Source organism: Ahaetulla prasina, chromosome 3, assembly GCF_028640845.1.
Source record: "Ahaetulla prasina isolate Xishuangbanna chromosome 3, ASM2864084v1, whole genome shotgun sequence".
Taxonomy (NCBI): Eukaryota; Metazoa; Chordata; class Lepidosauria; order Squamata; family Colubridae; genus Ahaetulla; species Ahaetulla prasina.
The window spans coordinates 173,885,837-173,908,843 of record NC_080541.1 but is presented as its reverse complement, the minus strand read 5'-3'; the positions used below and the strand labels follow the sequence as shown (position 1 = coordinate 173,908,843).

Below are 23,007 nucleotides of genomic sequence, written 5' to 3'. Positions count from 1 at the left end.
ATGTCTTGGCATCATGAAGTCTACGTAAGTCAGATGGACTATTTAACCCCAAACCGTTAACAAATATCACCTCCAGAGAAAAAGCTCAAAGCAGAATCACTACCACATATCATTGTGATTTGTGACATCATTTTTAAAATTTATTGGAGTGGACTAATACTGCATCATCCAGTTTTAAACCTACTACACAAACAATTTTTAGTCAGGATCATCTTCAATTATAAAATCAAAAATTTCATGTGTTTTTACAACAAATTAATAAATAAAGGGAAATAATATTGTTCCAACTGGGTACATATAGTATATCACAAGATATGTATATGAGATGAAAGTAACAAAATGGTGTACATGTGTATATAAAATTGTTTTTGCTCCAATATAGTAATTTCTGGTAGACTAAGGTCTTTATTTTACGAAGATGGGAAAGCATTTGCTTTATTTAACTATTCTCATATATTGAGAAAGATAAATGTGGAATCTTTGTATGGGAAGACTAATGACCAAGAAAAGAATCCCAAAGGATTGTATTTATGTTAGAATGGCCTTCTGAATTACTGTGGTTATATGAAAAATTAAAAACCTTTACAAGCAGATGCTTGAAATAATATTTTCTAGGACATGAGGATTAAAAAACAATGGATGTTCAGGTTGCCCAATAATATGCAGTTAATTCAAATAATAATACAATTATCGCTATAATACTTTTTATTTTAACCATAAGGCCTGCATAAATAGTAAACATAGTTCAGAAAGCAAGAAGTATCATTAAAATTCTTGCTAAAATACAGAAGGTATCTGAACAACAAACTGTGTGTGGTGCATTTGGTGGGCATCTGATCTAGATATTTTCATCTACAGATCACAAGATAGGTTTCAATTTTAACCTAATACGTTTTCTGTTACTAAATCTTGCTTCAACATAATTGCTAACCTCATACTTTATGGACTTGATAACATTTATTTTCGAAATGAGACCTTTCTGCTAACATTTACTTCATGCTAAACACAGAGATCAGAGAAATCTGAACACAAACAAAACAATACAAGAAGTCCTATTTAGAACTGGTACTTAAATATCCCAATAAAGTCCCAATAAAAAATGTTAAGCAGATTTATTAGAAGACACTCTCCATTAAAGTGCTTCTCACATCACACTGATGTAGTCAGCAAAGGCCTGTGATGAGTCCCATGCATCACTAACTACATTGCATATAGCTTTCAGTCTTGAAAGGGCTTCTTGAGCAGTGACAGCATCTTGGTCCAGCCAATTCTGATAGAGGCACAGTTTAGTAAGTTTGATACATTCTCTGCGTTCAGCTGTGTAACTTTCCAGCTTTTTGGTGAATTCCAGAAGCCCATCAGGCTTAATACAGTTGGAGCTAGAATTGAAATTAACACAATATTACTGTTACCTCATTGCAATTTATGACTTAGAACATGAAATAATCACAGTAGTTAGCGAGCAAACAGATTTTATTCTGAATAAAAATATGAATGATTACCATATATAGTTATATATCAGAGCAGAATTTGAATTTTTTGACATGGGCACATGTTCATGACCATATGTTCATACCTAAGACTTTATGGCAAAACCTGTAGGAATCTGTGCATATCATTAAAAATTGCATATAAATAATAATTTTACTTAACATAAAATTCTAGCCTCATGACTCGAGGCATCCTGCATAAGCTCATTGCCTTGGCTTAGCAGCAGCAAGAGTCACTTGGGTGTCACTACAGCACAGACTGAGCAGGATTGACAAGAGTTCAGTCCACAGTGATAATGCTAAGCAACCCTAAGCCAATGCAGCAAGATGGTGCCTTTTGCCTGGCAGTCATTTCCCAGCATCGCAATTGGAGGGTCAGGAGCATTATTCAGGAGCCTGCGCATGAAGAGCACCTCTGTTAAAGTGAAATTGGATGAGATGTATGCAGCAACAAATCATTCCTAAGTTTGTGGGGAAGAGAGGCTCAGATGACCTTATACTTTGATCAGTTATTCTCCATGTGTGTAGTGTGTGAACTGTAACAGTCCTATTAAAGGATCCTTTATCAGGCTATATATATATTATATATATATATAAATATATATATTTATATAGTCCCAGTTACCATTTCTTCTGACAAAGTTTTACCTCAATATGTAAGGTAGTGTTCACTATCCATCTTCTAGATTAATTAGATTTATAATTCTGAACTTTCTGGGAATGGTAGACCAACAACTAGGAGGGAAACAAGTCAGGGAATTCAGTGGTACCTTGGTCCCCATCGGTATTCCATTCCGGAAGATGTGTTGAATAGTAAAACTGATGGGTACCAAGAAAACTATGTACCTTACCATTTGACCTGCTATTTCAGCCAGAAGAAATAAGAGATTCATGAGGCAGCTGACATCAGCAAGTTCTTCCTTGCGTGTTGACTACTGGGAGAAAGACGAGCACTGGGACAAAATTTCTGCTTCAAAGTGGGTCGAATACTGAATTGAACGAGTTCTGAAGCAGTCGAGTGCTGAAGTATGACTGTAATGATCTCCACAGATTGAAGTTACAGTGATTTCTTCTTGCAAACTGACACTAGCTATTGAATGCAAAAAGCTATTGAAGGGGGGGAATGAATTAAAAAAACATTGTTTCTCTAACTAATTTCATTGCTATCTTTTTTGACATAGGCCTGCATGAGGTTACTTCTGTTTACATACATACCTTACATCCAGATGACTGACAGAAGAGGATGAATCTCCAGCAAAAATGTCAGCCAGTGCAATCAATCTATGATTCCCTAATAACAGGGGAAAAAGCAAAGCACGAGGGGATGTGATAAAGCAAAGTCTAAATAATAGGAATATGCCAAATGCCTTTTCATGGATAAAACATAACCTTCAGACAAGTGCTTTCTTGGATATTTCAAGATTAGAGTCTTCTTTGATGAAATATTTTGTACATTCCATACTATATAAACACAGATCCATTAATGAAGATTTAGTAAACATCCTCCAATATGAAAAGTGGTAGAAAAATGTCTGCCTGGAAAGATTTCTCCATTTACTTTCCATTTACAAGTTTTTTTCTCAACCCAAAGGCACAGAGTAAATTAACAAACATTTCCAAGAACAAAATTCATTAAGAAATCATTTAAAAAGAACCTTTTAGGGACCAATTGTCCTTCAATAGGAATTAAATAGCTTCAATAATTGTACTAAAAAAAGAAAATGAGCAGCTTGTTTTATTTCCCACTATAATAGTAATCATAACCATTAATTTAGTGTCAAACAGGAAGTTTATTTATAAATTGCATTTTGCAAACAAAGTTTTTCCCTAAAGGAAAAAGGAAATAAATGTCAAATGCTAAATAAAGTAAATTATATATGTTTTCAGCATGTGCCTAAATTGAAATAAAGTTGCTTTATTTCAATTTAGGTACAGTACATGCTGAAAACATTAATATTTAGTATTTGATATTTAATGATGGAACCTCTCAATGACTTGTGGCCAATATGTACAAAACTTAATTTTATTGGTACATTATTGCATTTCAAATTATACATATTTCAAATTAAACATATTTATTTAATTGTGCAGGACTGAGCTAGATTTTAAATTTCTGGGTTTTAATTGGGTTTTATTTGTATATTTTAATTAACGGGCTTTAAAATAAGTTTTTTAATTGTTTTTATTCTGTATTTATATGTTTTTAAGCGCCTGTGAACCGCCCTGAGTCCTTCGGGAGATAGGGCGGTATATAAATATGATTAATAAATAAATAAATAAATAAATAAATAAATACATAATGCAATGCACTTCCTAATGACCCATGGCATGGCAGGTGGTTTAGCAATATTTTAAATTAATAAAGTGTGCCACAGAATTCCCTTTAAATTGATATTGGTCAGGAGGTTTAAAAATGGGGCCCAACCATGCTAGCTGGGGAATTCTGGTATTTGAATTCTGGGACTTGGAAGTCCACACATCTTAATTAAGTAAGATTGAGAAACACTGGATTAGTTGGTCTTTGTACAACCCTAATTGACACAAAACGGTTCTTATACTTATACTTATTCTGTATTCTGTTTTCTCTTTTTTTGTGTGTTTCTCATCTGTTGGGCTACAAAATCATCATGAAAGAACCACCTATTCCAGTGATAGCGAACCTTTTCGGCACTGAGTGCCCAAACTGGAACACGTGCACCGGAGCCCCGGAAACCCGAAGACTAGGTGGCTGGTGTGCATGCGTGCGCCAGAAACTAGAGGAGTAGCTGGAGATACGTGCCACCTCTGGCACACGTGCTATACATTCGCCATCACGGACCTATTCTATCTTTTGAATAGTTCATAGTTGCAGGTCACAAATCAGTATGTAATATCCAACCATAATTCCTTTGAAATGCTTTCACCATATTTAAAACAAAATCTCTAGCAAAACAGACACCGACTACATCAAAGATAAAACTTCTCCCCACTTAGCTACTTGCTTATTGCTTTTACAGGATTACCTGAACATTTTGTTCTTTTTAAAACAGAATAATTTTCAGCAAAACAGTCCTTAACTCGTTTTTCTACAAGCTCAAAAGTTGTAATTCGAGATATGTACATCCCTTTCTAAACTTAGTTGCTCTAACTGTATTACAAAAGTAGCAATAAAACAAATTAAACATGTTGGAACCTATGTACACTGAACAATTTAGCCGGTAGTATGAAATATAGAATAGGCTAATCTGTCTATGGAGATTATCACTCATCCAGTCATCCTCCTGGACAACTGAGAACCTCTATAGACACTTATTTATGCAATTTGGGATGAACACCCTTCAATTGATGAAGTATAAATGAATTTCCAGAAAAAAAATTGCAGACTACAGCATTCACGTGACCCTGAGGGCACAGATAAACCTCCAAGAGGCCTCAGTGACACTCAGAAAGAGTGAGATAACTGAACAGATAACTGCAAGGAATGGGCTTCCACCATTCAGTCAGAACTGAAGAAGCTTCTTGGATGAAATGTGAAACATCTTCTACCAAAACAAGAAAATCCAGTTGCCTTTTGAAAGAAAGCACCTTGGGACAATAGGCTAGATTCTTGAAAAGGCAAATACATACAATTATCAGTAGGTTTTCGTCTGAATCATCACAGGCAGGAATTTATCTTGTCAACAATCAAAACTAAATCTAAGAGCAGCTTTAACTCATTCTCCACAAAGGGAAGAAAGCACTCCAAGAAAGTTACTACATTTCCAATACATACCCAGCCTATTTCCAGGGAGCTTGAGGGTTGTTAACGATGAGTTCTTCTTCATGGCTGTAATCATTTCAGTCAGAAGCTCAGCTGTACAGTTTTCAAACAGTCGACAAAATGAAAAACTGATCTCTATGGGAAAACCAAAACCTAAAATTAATGTAGGTGTTCCTTCTTCCTTTGATTCCTTAGGTGAAGTCAGCCTAATTGAATGTACAATGAACAAAAGTTGGAAAGGTGTATTAGATGACTGTACTTGTCCCAACAAAAACAACTGGTAGACTATTAACTCTGTATGCCAGTAGCATATGACACAGGGAAGCTGGGTTTGACACGAGGAACAAAGGAGGCTGGGAGGTGGCTGTTTGTCACACACCCATTTTTTCCCTTCCATAAGGATGTCAGCTGATGTGAAGTAGCAGTTTCCATTCATGCAGACAGAGCAATATTAGGCCTTCATTCATTCCTGCTCATTTTTTATCCCACCCATAATAGTTGGAGGGGATCTTCTCTAAAATGAACAAATTCAGTACCTTAGCCAAATTTATGACTTAGGCTATCCCATACATTATTGATAAGTCTCCAAAAACACCATTATTTTTGCTTACGTGCAACAGCAGTTATAGAATTAGAATAGGAAAAAATAATGTAATTATACCTTGAAGAGTTGGGCTCTGTAGAATGAGGAGGACTTCTTTTGAATGTTCAGAAAGGTTGACATCATGAAAACTTAGTTTCTTCAGGCTTGGGTTATATTCTACCAAGATAAGTAAGAACTTATGACATGTCTTGAAATTTTTCACTGATTAAAACTTTCCTCTTTGGTTATGTGTAAGAAGCAGATGGTTCCAACATCTTTTTGAAGTATATTTTACAACTTAATTCTGGCCATGTTTTTTACACCTCTGACAAAGTGCTTAATATGTTAATATTCCTGTTAAATGTGTACAGTACGGTTGCTTTTTAGCTTACTGCAAGCAAATAACTTCCACCATACCTTTGAGGGCTTGCAGGAGCAGCCAAACCTCTTGAGGACAGGAAATTGCAACACTGTCTAGAGAAAGACTCTGAAGAGACCCTGAGGCTTTCAGTACAGGCACCAGAAGACTAGTTTGAAGAGGTTCTCTGGGAAACCTGATCTCAAGCTGCTCCAGGTAAGTCTCTAGGTGGGAAAAGTCAATATAGTAAAAGAGAACTATTCACAGGCTGAAGCTGGCAAACATGGTTTGGACAAAAATTACAAACTGAGATCAGCCTAGTTTGTGATACAGGTTTGGAGGAATTCCTCAGACTATAATGTGCCAATTGTTACCAAATCATAGTTTAATTGATCAGGAAGAAATCAGTTAAGGGATCTGAGTCAGAAAATGAAGCAGTCATAGCAGCTCACTTCCAGTCTCATAGTAAGCATGAAATATGTACCATATGGCCTGAACAGTGTCAGGGGCAAGGGGAGGCTCACTCCAACTTTCCATATACACTGAATTCATAAATATTTTTCCTAAAGTACAGGCATTATCTAGAACAAGGAACCTCTGTGCATTTCCTGAAAACTGAAAAACTTCAATTTATCACCAGAATTAATAAAAATATTTTTGTTACGCAATAATCTTACTTGTCAAAATGAATTAAATGGTTGCTAACTTATGAGCAATCATTTCTGAACTCGGAGTAACCTTGGTGGATATATACACACAGAGATATACACAAACAGGTATATATTCAGTTTGAGAATGAATTTGAAATCTTCTGCACACAAGCATATGCTCTACTGATAAGCTTTGGCTCCACCCATTTTATCAAGGAAAGACTTTTAACAAGAAGGCAAAGCAGAATCAAAGAATTCTTTGAAATTTAGCGGCTAATAAATATGACTTAATTATTCTCACATGTAAAACTAAACCTGCTGTAGATTAAGTGAAGCTGAAGATCTATGTTGTACCTGGAATTTTTTCTACTAAGGATGATGAGCCCATGTCTTCTTCCAGTCTATTCCACTCGGCTGCAGTTTTGAGATCAAAGCTGACCAGGAGCACCCGAAGCAATGGTACAGCACTCAAAAGAGAATGGACAAGATTCATACATGGGACATGAGCAAACATATCACTGATGCGTACCACACGGAGGCAGTAATCGTTGTGTTGAGAAAGAATTCGGAGCCCAGAAAGGATGCTGAAGATACCAGAGCCTAAGCCTGAAGCACAATTTTAAAAGGAAAAAAAGAGAAATTGAAAATATGCATGCATAGCAAAATTACTACTTGGTTTTAAATAAGTGTCCAGTATCTTTTAAACATAGGGACGCTGTGGCTCAGGGGCTAGGACGTTGAGCTTGTCGATCGAAAGGTCGGCAGCTCAGCGGTTCGAATCCCTAGTGCTGCTGTGTAACGGGGTGAGCTCCCGTTACTTGTCCCAGCTTCTGCCAACCTAGCAGTTTCGAAAGCACGTAAAAATGCAAGTAGAAAAAATAGGGACCACCTTGGTGGGAAGGTAACAGCGTTCCATGCGCCTTTGGCATTGAGTCATGCTGGCCACATGACCACGGAGACGTCTTTGGACAGCGCTGGCTCTTCGGCTTTGAAACGGAGATGAGCACCGCCCCCTAGAGTCGGCAACGACTAGCACATATGTGCGAGGGGAACCTTTACCTTTTATCTTTTAAACATTGGCAGAATAGGCTATCAAACTTGCTCTAGTCTTCCACACTATATTGTATCTTAAGAGCTCAGAAATAGAATTGGGTTTTTTTTTCCAGTAACCAAATACTAGTTGAATTTGTATAAGTAACGTTGCAGGTTTTATCAATGAACACATTACATACTCTTAAAATTTGTCAAATTTGCTTTAATTTCTCCAAGTCAATTTTTTTGTGTGCCTCTGAGTCAATTTTGACTCCTTGTGACTGTCTGGATAAGATCCTGCAGTTTCTTGGCAACATTTTCAGAAATGGTTTGCCATTGCATGCTTTTTAGGCTGAGAGAGAATGATTAACTCAAGGTCACCAGTTGACTTTGTGCCTTAGGTAGGACTAGAACTCCCAGTCTCCTGGTTTCTAGTCTATTCCTTAACCACTACACCGAACTGGGTTTCTCGAGTCATAATACATGTGGCATTCATTCATTCATTCATCTGGTATTTAGATATGGATTAAGACAAGGAGTCTTAGATAAAATATTCTAAAATGGTAAGGACACATGTGATTGTAGAAGGAAAACTTTGTTTTGAAGTTTGCATGAAGGTATTTTTGTTTATGCACAATAGGCATTTTAGGTTTGCCCTCAACATACAGGCAATCTCTGAATCTGGTAAAGTATTTGAAGCCTGAATTTGGGCTTTATTTTTTAAAGTTAACAAATATTTTTACTGTATGCAGTCAGATCAAAATTGAATAGTCTGTCCAAATTACCTGACTGCTGCTTTTTTACCAGTTCAAATCTCAAGTACAAATTGGTAACTTGAAAGATGCCTATTGAAACTTTCTGTGCAAACAGAATATTGGTTCTTGGTTGGTGGTAGTAGGATTCCAAATATCAGTTGTTGGAGAACAATGGCAGGACAGGATATATAGGTAGCTCTCGACTTACAACCATTCGTTTAATGACCGTTTCAAAGTTACAATGGAATTGAAAAAAGTGACTTGACTGTTTTTCATGCTTATGACCACTGCACCATCCCATGATCACGTGATCAAAATTCCAATGCTTGGCAAATGGTTCATATTTATGATGGTTACAGTGTCCCAGAGTTATGTGAGCACCTTTGCTGATCTTCTGAAAAGCAAAGTCAATGGGGAACCAGATTCACTTAAAACCAGGTTATGAACTTAAATGCAGTGATTCACTTAACAGCTGGGGCAAGAAAGTTTATAAAATGAGTCAACACTCACTTAACTGTCTCGCTTAGCAACAGCAATTTTTGGCTCAATTGGGGCCATAAGTTGAGGACTACCCTTATCTTCACCAACCTGCCATCAAATATTTCAGAGGCATCTAATTTGCCACTATGAAAAAAACCCCGTTTAAGAAAGCTTTTGGTTTTCAGTAGGAGTATTCCTAATTTCTCATGCAAGCGCTTCCTTTTCTAAAAACAAATGTTTTTCATAATATATTTGAATATTGCAAAACACATGTAAAGAAGCTGTGGTCATCCAGATGTCAAATATTAAAAATTACATCCTTCTGACTGAACAGAATGGATAGCAATAGACCCGTAATGAGTCCAAGGGGCTGCCATTTATCCACTTCTGTATGTGAAGATTCTACACAAGGGATTAACATTTGCAGGCAAAGATTTGGCTTATCACTTACCGTTCAAAGTAAGAATAAGTTTTTCTAAAGCTACCCAAGAGCTCAACAGGTTACCAAGCATCTGGCATGTATTTTTGGTCAGCGGGACAGAGAATATTTCCAATGTGGAAACGCTTCGAAAATGGCTAATTGCCTTTAGAGAAGTGAACCCAATAGTTTGAGTTCCCCCTAAGGAAACTGTATCAGTCACACTGGAAGCCTCTGCTGGGAGAGAGGGTTCATTATCACAATGTTCTTCCTTGTCAACATTCCTTATTTTGTGATAGAATGCCATCTCCTCCTCTTCCTTTGCAATTGTGAAGACAAAGTCATACAGGTCTTCCATCTCGGTGCTGATAGCGCTAGTTTTTTTATGGATGCTGTGCTTCTTTGTTATTACAGCTTTGCGCCTCTTTGGAGATTTTCCCAAAGCAAGGTTGTCTTGAGATGGATTTGCTGGGGAAAAGCTAACAGATGCTACTTCAGCATTAAAATCTTTTGAGCCAGTATTGTGCGGCCTATGAGTTTTGTAGGAACTGTTACCCAATTGGCAATCTGGTGGTTCACTAAAGCTTTTATTGCTGGTTCTGAATAGCTCTCCAGCATCTTCAAATCCCAAAGAAAATTCTTGAGGCACACTGGGCAAGATTTTCATATTCCTCAGCTCATTATCGCTAAATTGGCCAGATGCTGCTGTAGGAAACAGTTGGTCTGAACCCAAAGGAGGCCTACATTCCTGATCCAGCTTTTGGCTCTGTACAGTCAATTTCTCTCTACACAGATGGCAAAATTCTGCATTCATTAATGTCCTACCAGGATTCCAAATTCCAGCACTCATTTTCAGAATGAGAGCTAGAAGTGCCGGGTCAGGATCAGGCCATGAGTACATAGATAGATAATTCACTGCCCCATGATGAATTAGGCGATGAAGGAATAAACTCAACTGATGTCTAGTAGACAGACTGGAGGAAAGAAGGTGACGGAAGGTCAGAGTTCTAAGTGAGACAGCCAAGTTTTCAAGGACACACCGATTGTGTTCAGACATCAGCTCTGAGATACCCTCAAGCATGTTGTAAATAGTAAGTTCAGATATGTGCCGTGACGTATACAGCAGGGGCAAAAAACAAGGATCACTCAAGCGTTGATGCGATGACACATCCAAGATCCCACGCAGCACATTTGAGAAGAAAGTTTCAAGGAACTTCTTCCTCCAACACTTGATATTCTGCAATCATATAGAAATAAATGCAAGCTGATGGTATTAGGTATACTCTAGAAAAAGTACTTCAAACTTATTTCAGAGGTGTATTTCTGGGTTCATACCTGAACAATTAATTTTTAAAATTTAAAGGTTTACTTAGGATTACATAAATTGACTAAATCGGCAGTAGACTCTGTGCTCAGGAGTCCACTACTATATTGATAAGCTGGCTAGCGAGGTTGGTGATCCCATCCTTCTGAAATGTCCTTGCAGGAGAGGTGTGCCCAGTTTCTTATTTGGCAAATTTAAAAATGCTATGAAGAACCCAGAATTCCATGCTGATTTTACTGAATATTGTTTGGCTCATTTTTATTTTTTTAAAAATTGATTTTAACTGCTGCAGATTAAGTTCTCAAGGCGCAGCTGGCTGTAGATAATCTTGCAGATGTTGATAAAACCTTATTGGTGTGGGGGGGTGTAACTGAATGATACCTCTTCAGAAAGTACACTTTTTATTTAAATTGGTTCAGATTATTTTGCCTAGCAGTCTGTTGTAACTTTATAGAATGCACAAGAAAATTGGAATGGTTTTGGCCTGTTCGTTTTTCACAAGGCATTTGCAGGGCAGAGCAACTGTCTATAAGGCAGGTCACCTGACCCATGACAGCCAATAGAGGAAAAGAAGGAGGAACTGTCAAGTTTTGAGTGGGAGGAATTTGGTGAATTTGAGGAATTTGTGAGGGAGTTGGCTGAATCTTGGATGAGGATCAGGCAAGATTGAAATTTATTGTTATAATATTTGTATTCTCTTCCTTTATGTTTGTTTGTTTGTTTATTTGCCTTTATATATATATATTTATTTATGTTTATTTATATTTATGTTTATTTGCCTTTATATATATATACAAGTAGTTCTCGACGTACAACAGTTGTGACCGTTTGAAGTTACTGAAAAAAATTGACTTCAGACCATTTTTCAGACTTACGACCGTTGTAGCATCCCCATGGTCATTTGATTTACATTCGAATGCTTGGCAACTGGTTCATATTTATGACGGCTGCAGTGTCCCGAGGGCCTATGATCCCCTTTTAGTGACCGCCTGACAAGCAAAAGTCAATGGGGAAGCCAGATTCACTTAACGATTGTGTTTTACTAATTTAACAACTGCAGTGATTCACTTAACCAATGTGGCAAGGGAAGTCGTAAAATGGGGGCACAACTCAACCCTTTTCTCACTTAAGCAACATCAATCTTGGGCTTAATTGTGGTCGTACGTCGAGGACTACCTGTATAACTCCAGGTAGTGAACCTGCCTACTACTACTACTGCCTATTTTCTCAACACCAACTGTGAGGTGGGTTGGGCTGAGAGACGGTGACTGGCCCAGAATCACCAGTTGCCTTTCATGCCTGAAGCAGGCCTAGAACATGGGGTCTCCTGGTTTTTAGGCACCTGATCGCCTTCCCCAAACTGGGTCTCATAAAATCGAATTTTGCTTAAAATCCTGGAATCGATCAGTTGCCTTCTATCACCCACCTCAGCTTGGCTGAGCAATAGTTTTTGTTGGCTTTCCCCTTCAGAATTTGGCCAGCACCCAGAATGGGCCCTGCATTTGCCTTAAAATCCTCTCCTGGTTCCCTAGAGCAGGGGTCTCCAACCTTGGCAACTTTAAGCCTGGCGGACTTCAACTCCCAGAATTCCCCAGCCAGCTGGCTGGGGAATTCTGGGAGTTGAAGTCCGCCAGGCTTAAAGTTGCCAAGGTTGGAGACCCCTGCCCTAGAGAGTTGGTGCGGAAGAATGAAACAGATTTATAGAAAAGAGGGGGTGACAGCAAAGGGACCTAATTTTTCAGTTGCTGCTCGCCCATAGGCATGGGATACCTCAGAACTGAAGAACCTCAGAGAAGGGATTGGTTTAACCCTTTCCTCCTCATTACGTACAGCATTAAAGACCTAACTTTAATGTTTGAGCCATATAGTTAGGTGGCCTTTGCCCTATTGGGTTGTGATTTTTGCTTTGGGAGTTGTTAAATGGCAGTGATTGTTTTTAATCTTTGCGCACCATTCAGAATCACCTTTAGGAGGTGGACAGTCTTATTATATATTATATAAATCACGAGTGTCAAACTCGCGGTGTCATGTTACCATCACGTGACATTTCACAGCGTTTTTCCCATTCGCGGAGCTGGGGTGGGCGTGGCCTATGCCTGAAGCATCCGACCCGCGGGCCACCAGTTTGACACCCCTGGTATAAATGAATGAATAAAGTAGATGTGGTATCATCATCCCTGGAGAACAAATTTATGGGAGGCCTTATAGCACGGCTGTCAAACTTGTGGCATCATGTTGATGTCATATGACGTTTCACGAGTTTTTCCCTTTGTGGAGCTGGGGTGGGCATGGCCTGTGCATGATGCATCTGGCCCGCAGGCCACCAGTTTGACATCCCTGCCTTGTAGATTATATGTACGTAGGTATGAATAAATAAACAGAGTAGATAAGATGTCATCACCCCTGGAAAATAATAACCAACTGAAGGAAACCCTGTGGAATGTTGGGGCCAGAGCAGTTAACTGGGAAAACAGACCCTATGTGAAAAGTCTAGGTGAAAGGAAGTTTCAAAGTCATCTTTAGACAGATGCAGAATTTGGAAGGCATCTATCATATTTGGGAACATGGCTCAGAATATCTGACAGAGGAAGTGTCTACCAGGATGTGTAAGAAAAACGTTGTTAAATCCAAATGTGAATAAGATTGGAAAAGATGGGAGGAAAACCCGCTCTCAAAGATAGTGTGTGTGTGTGTGTATGTATGTGTATGTGTATATATGTATGTATGTGTATGTATGTGTTTACACATACACATACACTCTTAGCTTAGAATTTAGTTCAGACATATTGATTTGGCTCTTGTTCCTTTTTTTGCCCCTACCTAGCGTTAAAATTTCATGTTCAAAAAGATTTTATCTGTCACCGACATAATTGATTCCTTGTTGAAATTATGGTGATTATTTTAGAACAAGCTCTTGGGTTTTGTTTTGTTTTTTTACTATTTTTTCTTAGCTCCTAACTTTCAAACATCAGCTGCATTCCACTGCAGAGTTTGTATTTTTGAGGAAGAAACTTGATTAATTTATATGCTGCAATCTGAGGTCTCGTGAGTGAATCTAAGGTTCTAGATGACAGCAGTATGTACAGTATATTGTTAGAGAATTTAAAAATGACATTAGGTTAACTCTAAATTAAAAAACTGAGTTCATGACAGTTATGGGAAGCCCTGACACCTAAAGGTCAATAGTAAAAATGTTACTTCTGAAGATAGCCTGATTTCACCATAGAAACCTTGATGCAATTATATTTGCATATTCTTTAGCATGAGAGTTTTGGTAACTTTGTCCTTCACTCAGCTTGTTTGCTGGTTACGCACCACATTTGATTGAATGTTTATTGTTTTGCAATTGAAAAACAAAATACTCCTTTTTCTGCTATTGTCTGGTTAGTGGAACAGTCATTGGGCAATAAACAGATATTTGGAAACTACTATTTCTGTGACAGTACCCAGAAGAAGAAATTAAAGCATAAGAAATATCTGAAAAGCACAGAAGGACTGAAGTGCAAAATTTAACAAAAGCAGCTATGGAAGATCCCTGTTCAAGAGATTCTATGAAGTTAACCAGGAAGGTAAGAGCATAATCCCATTTGCTATATCAAATTTGCAGTTCATATTTTTAACCCACCTCTAATCTAGAAGGTCTTGTTTTCATGATGTCAAACCATAGCTTGCACCATATTGGTTCAGTTGAGAGTCCTACAGAAATATATAGCATGTTTAAAGTAACTATTAAGTTAATAACTGTCATTAGTTTTACAAAAACAATTGTGCGGCTATTGATAGTGTTTTGAAACAAAGATTGTATCTACATATACTTATCTGAGAGTAAATCCCATTGATCTCAAAGCATTTTACTTTTTAACTGACCAGACATGCATAAAATTGTAATGTAACATTATTTATGCATGCACGCACATACACACAGAAATATCTTTTTAAAATCCATAGATGTTAAAAGCATCTGTCTCAAAGCAGGAAGTCACAAAAATGTGTTAAAATATTGCTTCAACATTTAAGCTGTAAATTTGCATATATTGCTTATTTTATGATATTGTTTGATATTTAATATTGTAGTATTATCGCCTTCTCTAACTGGCTGCCATTCAGATATGTTGAATTTTTTATTCAACATATTTTTATTATCCCACAGAAAACAGTTAAGAAAAGGATAGGCAAACTGATGCCTTTCATGTGTTTTAGCTTAATAACTAACTTAAAGCAGCACTAGCCTAGAAATCATGAGTTCAAGCCCTGCTTTAGGCACAAAGCTAGCAGGCTTTCCCTCAGCCCTATGAAGAAAGCAGCATCAAACAATTTCTGATAAACTTGTCATGAAAACTGCATGAACTTGTCCAGGCAATCGCAGAAGTCAATAATATTCTGAAGGCATACACACATTGTCTACCCAGAGATATTCAGAACTGAATTCTGAAGTATCTACACATTCCAGATTCCTCATCCCCATAGAAAAGCCTAATATCCTCTGCAATGATTGGTGAAAGCAAGCTATAAGTTTCCAGCAATCATATCTAAATATTAATAAAATATATTTGTAACATATGAAATGAGCTCAGAGTAAACATTTAGGTAAATATAAGACTTTAATGACTAGCCAATAGAGCCCAAATATTTGAGTATGGTTCTGATTTTAGTAAAGCAACTATTCATTATACCATTCTGATTCTTAAAGCATTGTTTGTGCTCAAAGATTCTGATGATTTTGCACATACTGTAACTTTTACAAAAAGTGAGCATTTCACCCTGGTCTAGTTGGCGTCTGGCTGATATACATTCCCATCTTATTAAGAACCAGAAACATATTTATCCAACTTTGGATATGTTGGGGAAATGGAGAAATAATAAGTACAAATGTCTGCTAAACAATAAAATAGTTCTGCCATGCATGAAAGTGGAAACTGTATTTCCCAGGATGAACATTATTAGTTACCATTTGGCTTTCCTTGTTACCTTCCTCCCCATATGAAATCATTGTAACTGACCTTTTTTCACAGCAGTCTCTTCAATTCTTTCCAGATAATATATGTTCAGCAGAGGCAATATACCCTGGAGTATAGGACCTGGAAGTTCTTTGGTAGGGAGAAACCAATATAAAAATGTATTTTAATGACACAGAAAGTAGTTTAAATGAATTGGTACAAGCATATTTAGATGCTGCTTATAGTCCAGGACTGAAACTCCAGAGAGCAGGTACTCTGCTCCTACTCCAGTTTACACACAGTAGACAAACAATATTCATTTTAGAAAGTTTCAGGGACCTTTTCTTCTACCACATGAATGTAAATCTTACAATCAAACTATTATACTAGTAAATTATAATTTTATCTTTACTCCCATTATTCTATATTACTCTGTATCATTTAGATAACAGTATATTTCTTTTAAATAAGCCTCTAATTGTTTCCATTCCTTCTTATATTGTTTTAAACAAGAAAAAGGATTTAAGGGAAAGATTTATCCGTTTTGTCTCATGATGCTAGGAGTTCTGAATCTGAAAATATTTTACTATACCACAACTCCTGTCTAAATATGGCTTTAGTCATATTTATCCAGTCTAACCAAATTCTAATTCAATGGGTTATGGATTTCCATCCTATGGGACAATGTGCCAGTAATGACAACTGACATTTATATTATCACTTTATGCCTGCTAATTTACTCTGGAATCCTTCCCCATCTTATCCAGCAGGATTTATTCCTTTATAGAAGGAATAAATCTATAAAAATATCTTATAAAGTATGAATTTCTACAGGCTTTTCCTGTCCGATTGTGGTTGGAGCATCTCTGTATATTGCCTATTATTGTGCATGCCGAAGAAACTTTTTAAGGGCATCTCAAAGCATCTCAACACCGTTACCGATGGGGATCCCTTCAACTGGGCAAGAGATTCTCCTTTTCGTAGCAGAGATCTGTTTGGCTGTGGGTCACAACGAGGAGAGAAATACGGCTGAGCCCCTCCTTCATCTTACCCCAAACTTCTTTTTCAACTTGTCCCATGATGGAGCCGACTACCGCCCCACTTAGCTCAAACAGGCGGAGTGGATTCTCCCTGCCGACTTCTTCCCCAGATTTGATCTCCATATTCTTCGGGCGGCGGGTCTACTGTGTTTAAAAAACAAACACAGAAACCACAGACCGTCGGAATGACGCCATCTTGGGAGGTCACTCATTGTTAGGCGGCCGTGTGATGCTGATTAAGTCGAGCGCCCCCCAGTGCCATGTGGGGGAACTAGTACCGCTGCCAAGGCTCGCACGCTGCGACGGGAACGCGATGGTTGGGAGAAAACAGGAGCCATCTTAAGAAGGTCGGCTGGCATGAAAAACCTCCCATCGGACGATGGCTGGGGGTAGGCGGGATTTCCGCTGACATGCGGATGACCCTCGCGCGTCCTTCTGCTGTAGCTAAACCCGGGTTGAGAAAGAGTTGCTGAAATGGGTACGGAGGACGAAAAGGCAGTTGAGGGCCGCCGCGACGACCCTGAGGTGAGCCGCGCTGCAGTGAGACAAGGGGAATGGGGTTATTCCCGCATCTCAAAATCGCATGTCCTTCGCTCCCCAGCCCCCGCATTCCCCACCCCCCCCCGTTTGAGGCCTGCTGGTTTCCTTGATTTGGGCTTTTCATTTCATCGGAAGGCCATTCAGTAGCTAATATTAGAGCCGTGTATCCATTTACCCGTGGCGAGTTACATTTGAACATAGCGGACCTTAGTTTAGTTGCGTATGAAGGCACAATTTTTTTTTTCTGCTGCAAATTTCGCCATCTGGTTGCCTTACAGATCTGGGAGACAACAACTCCCATTACAATGCTTAGTGTTGGTTGAAAAATAATCTCGTGTAGCTATATATGGTTGGCTGCGCTTCCTTATTCTTTCTAAGGTGTAAAATATTGGCCATTATATAGATACTTTAAATAATACCTCTGTGCATATCGTTTGAATGTCTCTGGGGCTTCTGTTTTTGATTATAATATCCCCTTCTGTTTCTACCAACACTTTATTATCCATGAATTAAGTTTTTATCAGTTTTATAAGTTCAATGTCTTTCTTATCTTGTAAAAATATAATTTTTTTTAAAAAAACCTCATTGCATATGACACTCTTTTATAATCATCCCTTTTTTGCAAAAAGTTCTAATGTTATTAATATTTATTTATGGTGGTCTGAAAGGTGATTTTCCATAGCTAGTACAGTGATCTTACTATTCCAGTCCAGGACTGAGTGGCTTAAATATTTTTTTTAAAAAGTCTTGTTTTAAATATAATTCCATGTGGATTTTTCAGTCCTGGGAACTAGCAGAAAAAATTATAAAACATTGGAAGGAAAATAACACAACTCTTTTTTTAGCAGTGAATTGTTATCTGTTTTTTGTCATATATTTTTCATAAAGAAGTATTTTCATCAATGCTGAAAGTTTTTGGAGTTCTATTTGTAATATAATTTCCACATCTTCTCTCCCATTTTCTTTTTTAAATTATTTTTGTGTTTTTCCTTGTCTTTTATGCTATATACATATCTGTGCTTTATTAGTCTACAAAATAAAATAATAAACATTGAAAGAACGTTTATGAAAGGGGCTACATAAAAAAAATTAAGTACAGGTAATCCTCAATTTGACCACAAGTGACTCTAAAATTTCTGTTGTTAAGTGAATTTTACCCCATTTTATGACCTTCTGTGCTACAGTTGTTAAATGAATCTGGCTTCCCCCATTGAATTTGCTTGTCAGAAGGTTGCAAAAGGTGATCATATGATCCTGGGACACTGTAGCCATCATGTCTGTTGCCAAGTGTCTGAATTTTGGACATGACCATAGGGATGCTGCAATGGTTGTTAAGTGCGAAAAATGGTCATAAGTCACTTTTTTCAATGCTATTGTGTCTTTAAACAATCACTAAATAAATGGCTGTAAATCAAGCATTACCTGTAATTGAAAGTACTTTGATTTTTTGTAATTAAATTACTTCATATTATGTAGATATGAGAACATTAATGAATCTATTACGATTCTTTTTTACCTGTACAGGAGGAGGAGGAGGAGGAAGAAGAACTTGTGGTATGTAACTTTATGGATAATTGAGCAAGAGAAGTAATCCATAACATTAAATCAACAATATTTTTTTAGAAGTATCTTGCTACTTATAGTATTTTGTCTGGATGAAAATTTTAAAAAAGGGTAAAAATATATATAATAGTGGGAAGGATTATTTGGGTTCACAAGTAGATTAAATTTCAACAAATCAATTATTTTCCTTGATCATAAGTGCCTAAGAATTTGTGGTAGAAACAAACTGTTTCTGATGTACTCGTTTGCTCAGTTGGATATGTTCTTTTTACTAAAACCAATAATTCAGGAAAATATGATAGAAATTGGGCAGATTAGTTCTGATAAATTCCATGTCCATTTACTGTTTATGTGGTCTTAATATACCATCTTTGTGCCTGATTTTTGTTTAATAAAATATTCTGAACTATTGTATTTAGAACATCCCAACCTTGTTTTAATATGTGATTTCTTCTGAATGTTAGGATTCCTATAGTAAGAACAAAGATGGACAAACTTAATATGGACTTTGCTTCCAAGGCTTACAATTCTTCCTGGCTCAGTTAAACTGCTCTTCTTCTGTTTGAGAGGTAGCAGAACACCCACCAATACATATTTTGTTGTTCCATATTACTAATATCAGTTGCCTTTGTTCTGGTTTGAAGAGTAGTGTCCTTATTTCTTCTGCAGAAAAGTCAGTCTTCAAGCCACCTCAACAATGCCATTAGCAGGATATCAATCCACCTGTCATAATATAGCTATAATTGGCAATATTTTTGACAAATGGCCAGATTTGTGGGTTTAGCAATTTGTCAGAATTCATTTTATTTACCTATCTTTCAGCCTGTCAGGGTTAGTACTGGTGGCTGAGATAGCATATCCTTCTGTGGTACATAGAACAGAAGTGCACAAAATCTATGGTCAAAAGCAGTCCAAACAGAGCTGACAGATGCAGTAGGGAGACTATGTCATGAAACTGGCCTGCTCTGTTCTGCTTTATCATTGAGCCTCCACCCCAGCTGCTGATTTCTCTCTATAAACAAGGGAAACAGCTAAGAGACCAACAGATATATGGGGAGAGCTTGTTTCAAAACAGCCACATACTATTTATTTTGTCATGTTTGTGTAGTGTATATTGGAGGTGGTGACCCTTGACAGCTGTATGCAACAAAATTTCATTTTAATTTATGCCAATTAGTGTACATTCAAAATGAAAATAAAGTTATTCTAAGTTCCCATCACACCAGAATAGAATGGCCCTCAAGGACAGTGCCCACTAGGGATGGGACAGCACCAGCTAAAGTGTCCAATAAGTTTTAAGATGATTCTACCAAGGATTCATTTCATAATTCCAGTGACAAAAGTCAGTGATAAAACAGGTTTATTGGCTGTTTACGAAAGAAAGCATTACTTTAATGAAACTACTAAGGTTGACTTTAATCTGCTAGTATGGATTTCAGCAAGTTACCACCAACATCTTGAGTACAAGACAGAAAGTAGTTGCCAAACATGGCTAGCTCTAGTAGGGAAATTCTACCTTTAAAAAAATCAAAACGTCCTCGATGTTAACAGTTTATGAGGATGAATGATACTCCCCCGGAATGGCTACAATTTATAATTAGAGTTTTTAAATTTCTTATGATTACCAACTGTCTGGGTAATTATAGATTTTTGTATGCCAGCTTTAAGAGTAAGTTTTACTCTCTCATTTGGTAGTGTCTTTAGTAGAGCATTAATTATGTATGTGATGCTTTTTTCCCCAGGATCCTTTAACAATAGTCAGGGAAGAATGTGCAAAAATAGAAGAATGTGCAAAAGCTCTGGAACGTTTAGAGCAGTGTAATTCTCGAGTATCCTCCAGATCTCAAACACTGGAAGAGTGTACAGAGGAGCTCTTTGACTTCCTGGAAGCTAGAGACCATTGTGTAAGTTGATTTTAGCATGACTTTTATGCAAGATTGTGTAAAATAATAATTATAGCAATAGCACTTAGACTTATATACCACTTCATAGTGCTTCACAGCCCTCTCTAAGCAGTTTACAGAGTTAGCATATTGCCCCCAACAATCTGTGTCCTCATTTTACCCACCTCGGAAGGATGGAAGGCTGAGTCAACCTTACAATTGCAATCCAGATATAAGAAAGACATGGAAGAATTTGGAATTGATTTGGAACCAAACCAACTAGACAAATTATTGATAGACCCAGAAGGAAAATTAATATCTAAATTATATAAATACCTACTAGAGTTTGATAGAATGGAAGAGGTGGTGAAAGAACCGATGATTGCATGGGTAAAGAATATAGGGCACAATATAGATTTAGATAATTGGGAATTAATCTGGAATAAAAATTTAAAATTAACCAAATCTACTACTTACAAAGAAAATCAATATAAAATGCTTTACCACTGGCACCTAGCGCCAGATAGGTTGGCCAAAATGTACCTGAACCTAAGTCCAAAGTGCTGGAAATGTAATCAACATCAAGGTAACCTTCTTTCATGCCTGGTGGATGTGTCCTGAAGCGAAAAAGTACTGGATTAAGATACAGGGATGGTTACAGGATATAACAAAATGCCAAATTGAACTGAATCCAGAAACATTTCTTTTGGGAATGCTTAAGACAAAATTAGATAAAAAACCAAAATACTTGATTTTGCACATTCTAACAGCGGCAAGGATTGCGTTCGCACAATATTGGAAACTTAGTAACATACCACCAGAGTGTCTGATTATCCAAAAAGTATATGCCTGTGCAGAAATGGGCAGGCTTACCATAGAACTACAAGAAAAAGAAGATTCAGAATACTATGCTGTCTGGGAAAACTGGTACACATGGACAATCAATAGAAATAGAAAACAATATATATATATAAGACTATTGATGATTAGATGTATATAATGTATATAGAAATTATGTGGAAGGTAGATCCGAAATATACAATAATGTCAAAGCTCTGTTGAATATATACAATTGTTATGAAAAAAAATTGTAATAAAAAATTTTTTTTTTAAAAAAGGAAGGCTGAGTCAACCTAGCCTGCAGTACTGCACTCTAACCACTACGCCATCTCAGCTCTATTATGTGAAACAAATGAAGTTATAATTCTCAAACTTTGTTGTCTCTTACGGTTTAGAATAGTTATGGATCCGCAGTTTGTAACACTGTAAATAAAGTTCTGTAAGTAAACTGTAAACTGTAAGAATATATTGTGCAAGAAGTAGAACGATATATTTTTTTGCTTAAATTCTTGTTTTCATTTGTTAATTTCTTGGTTTACAGGTAGCTCACAAACTCTTCTCCAAACTGAAATAAATGTTTATTCAATCATGTCAACTTCTTCATATCTGATGAAAACTTCACAGACGTTACCTGCTTCTGTGACAGATTGATCTCTCTTTTTTTGTTACTGCATCATAGTACTTCTGTATTCTGTGGACAATTTGCAGTGTTAACTGTTTCTGTACATTTCCACATTAAACATTTACTGTAAAAAAACAGTTGTGATAACATGTCCTGGTTTAAAACAGCATTCAGAAAAATTATGGCATATTCAGTCACTGAGAATTTTAACCACATATGTATGTTTAGATAGTGAGAGAGAGCACGAGATAGATTTCCTGAGTTTGTAAGATTTTAAAACTCCAGAAAATCTAGAGAAAATAAGTGGAAACTGCTGCTAGAAAAGCAACTAACATGATGAGGTCAAGATGTCTTAGAGAAGAGAAAGCTTTTACAATCATTTCGGTCCGTTGAAAGTCTGTCCCAAAGACTAAAGAGGCAGGGAAGGATTTGCTAAATAGAGCACCCTATTAGTATCTGCAATTCCTGTTACTGATGCTTGCAAGCAGTGGTGGGGAGCATGTTATCAAATAAGGCAATATACAACCTCCACAGGTGGGCCCAAATGGGAAGAAATCCTAATAAGGGAAAAAAAAAATCTATCTGCATATAAGTCTCCTTGATGTCAATTTCTAGAGACAAGTGGGCCAGTCAATTCCTATTCAAAATCCGAGGGGGAAGGGGACCTGGCACTTGCAGGAAAACATTAAGAAGTGGGGGGGGGGGAGAGAAGTTTCCTGTTATTTGATTGGTCTCTGCCATGTACAGTACAAC

At 37.2% G+C, this 23,007-nt stretch overlaps 2 protein-coding genes across 3 annotated transcripts; one reads left to right on the top strand and one right to left on the bottom strand.

Annotated features, from left to right (window-relative positions):
- Positions 1-112: 112 nt before the first annotated feature.
- Positions 113-17,051, bottom strand: LRRC41 (leucine rich repeat containing 41). Of its 2 annotated transcripts, XM_058176207.1 has the most exons (10): positions 16,818-17,051; positions 15,830-15,916; positions 14,455-14,525; positions 9,539-10,742; positions 7,175-7,426; positions 6,230-6,394; positions 5,891-5,989; positions 5,242-5,364; positions 2,706-2,781; positions 113-1,379 (listed from the first exon to the last, which is right to left on the bottom strand). In XM_058176207.1, the coding sequence occupies exons 1-10, from the start codon at positions 16,927-16,929 to the stop codon at positions 1,145-1,147; spliced, it is 2,424 nt and encodes an 807-aa protein (XP_058032190.1). In that variant the 5' UTR covers positions 16,930-17,051; the 3' UTR covers positions 113-1,144. The 2 variants fall into 2 exon arrangements, with proteins under 2 accessions (XP_058032190.1, XP_058032191.1); XM_058176208.1 differs by lacking the exon at positions 6,230-6,394.
- A 132-nt stretch (positions 17,052-17,183) lies between these two features.
- Positions 17,184-22,385, top strand: LOC131194789 (cytochrome b-c1 complex subunit 6, mitochondrial). Its single transcript, XM_058176211.1, has 4 exons — positions 17,184-17,331; positions 18,871-18,900; positions 20,652-20,813; positions 22,174-22,385. Exons 1-4 carry the CDS (start codon positions 17,281-17,283, stop codon positions 22,204-22,206), a joined length of 276 nt encoding a protein of 91 aa, XP_058032194.1. The 5' UTR covers positions 17,184-17,280; the 3' UTR covers positions 22,207-22,385.
- The last annotated feature ends 622 nt before the right edge of the window (positions 22,386-23,007 follow it).

What these genes read in the sequence shown, in the direction of transcription:
- LRRC41 (XM_058176207.1), bottom strand. Translation starts at nt 16,929, where the DNA reads ATGGAGATCAAATCTGGGGAAGAAGTCGGCAGGGAGAATCCACTCCGC. An exon ending in CAAGACCTTCTAGATTAGAG is followed by an intron (nt 10,743 to 14,454) that starts GTGGGTTAAAAA and finishes ATATGATTGCAG; the next exon opens with AATATCAAGTGTTGGAGGAA. An exon ending in CTTAGTAGAAAAAATTCCAG is followed by an intron (nt 6,395 to 7,174) that starts GTACAACATAGA and finishes TTTCCCACCTAG; the next exon opens with AGACTTACCTGGAGCAGCTT.
- LOC131194789 (XM_058176211.1), top strand. Translation starts at nt 17,281, where the DNA reads ATGGGTACGGAGGACGAAAAGGCAGTTGAGGGCCGCCGCGACGACCCT. An exon ending in GCCGCCGCGACGACCCTGAG is followed by an intron (nt 17,332 to 18,870) that starts GTGAGCCGCGCT and finishes TTACCTGTACAG; the next exon opens with GAGGAGGAGGAGGAGGAAGA. An exon ending in TGGAAGCTAGAGACCATTGT is followed by an intron (nt 20,814 to 22,173) that starts GTAAGTTGATTT and finishes CTTGGTTTACAG; the next exon opens with GTAGCTCACAAACTCTTCTC.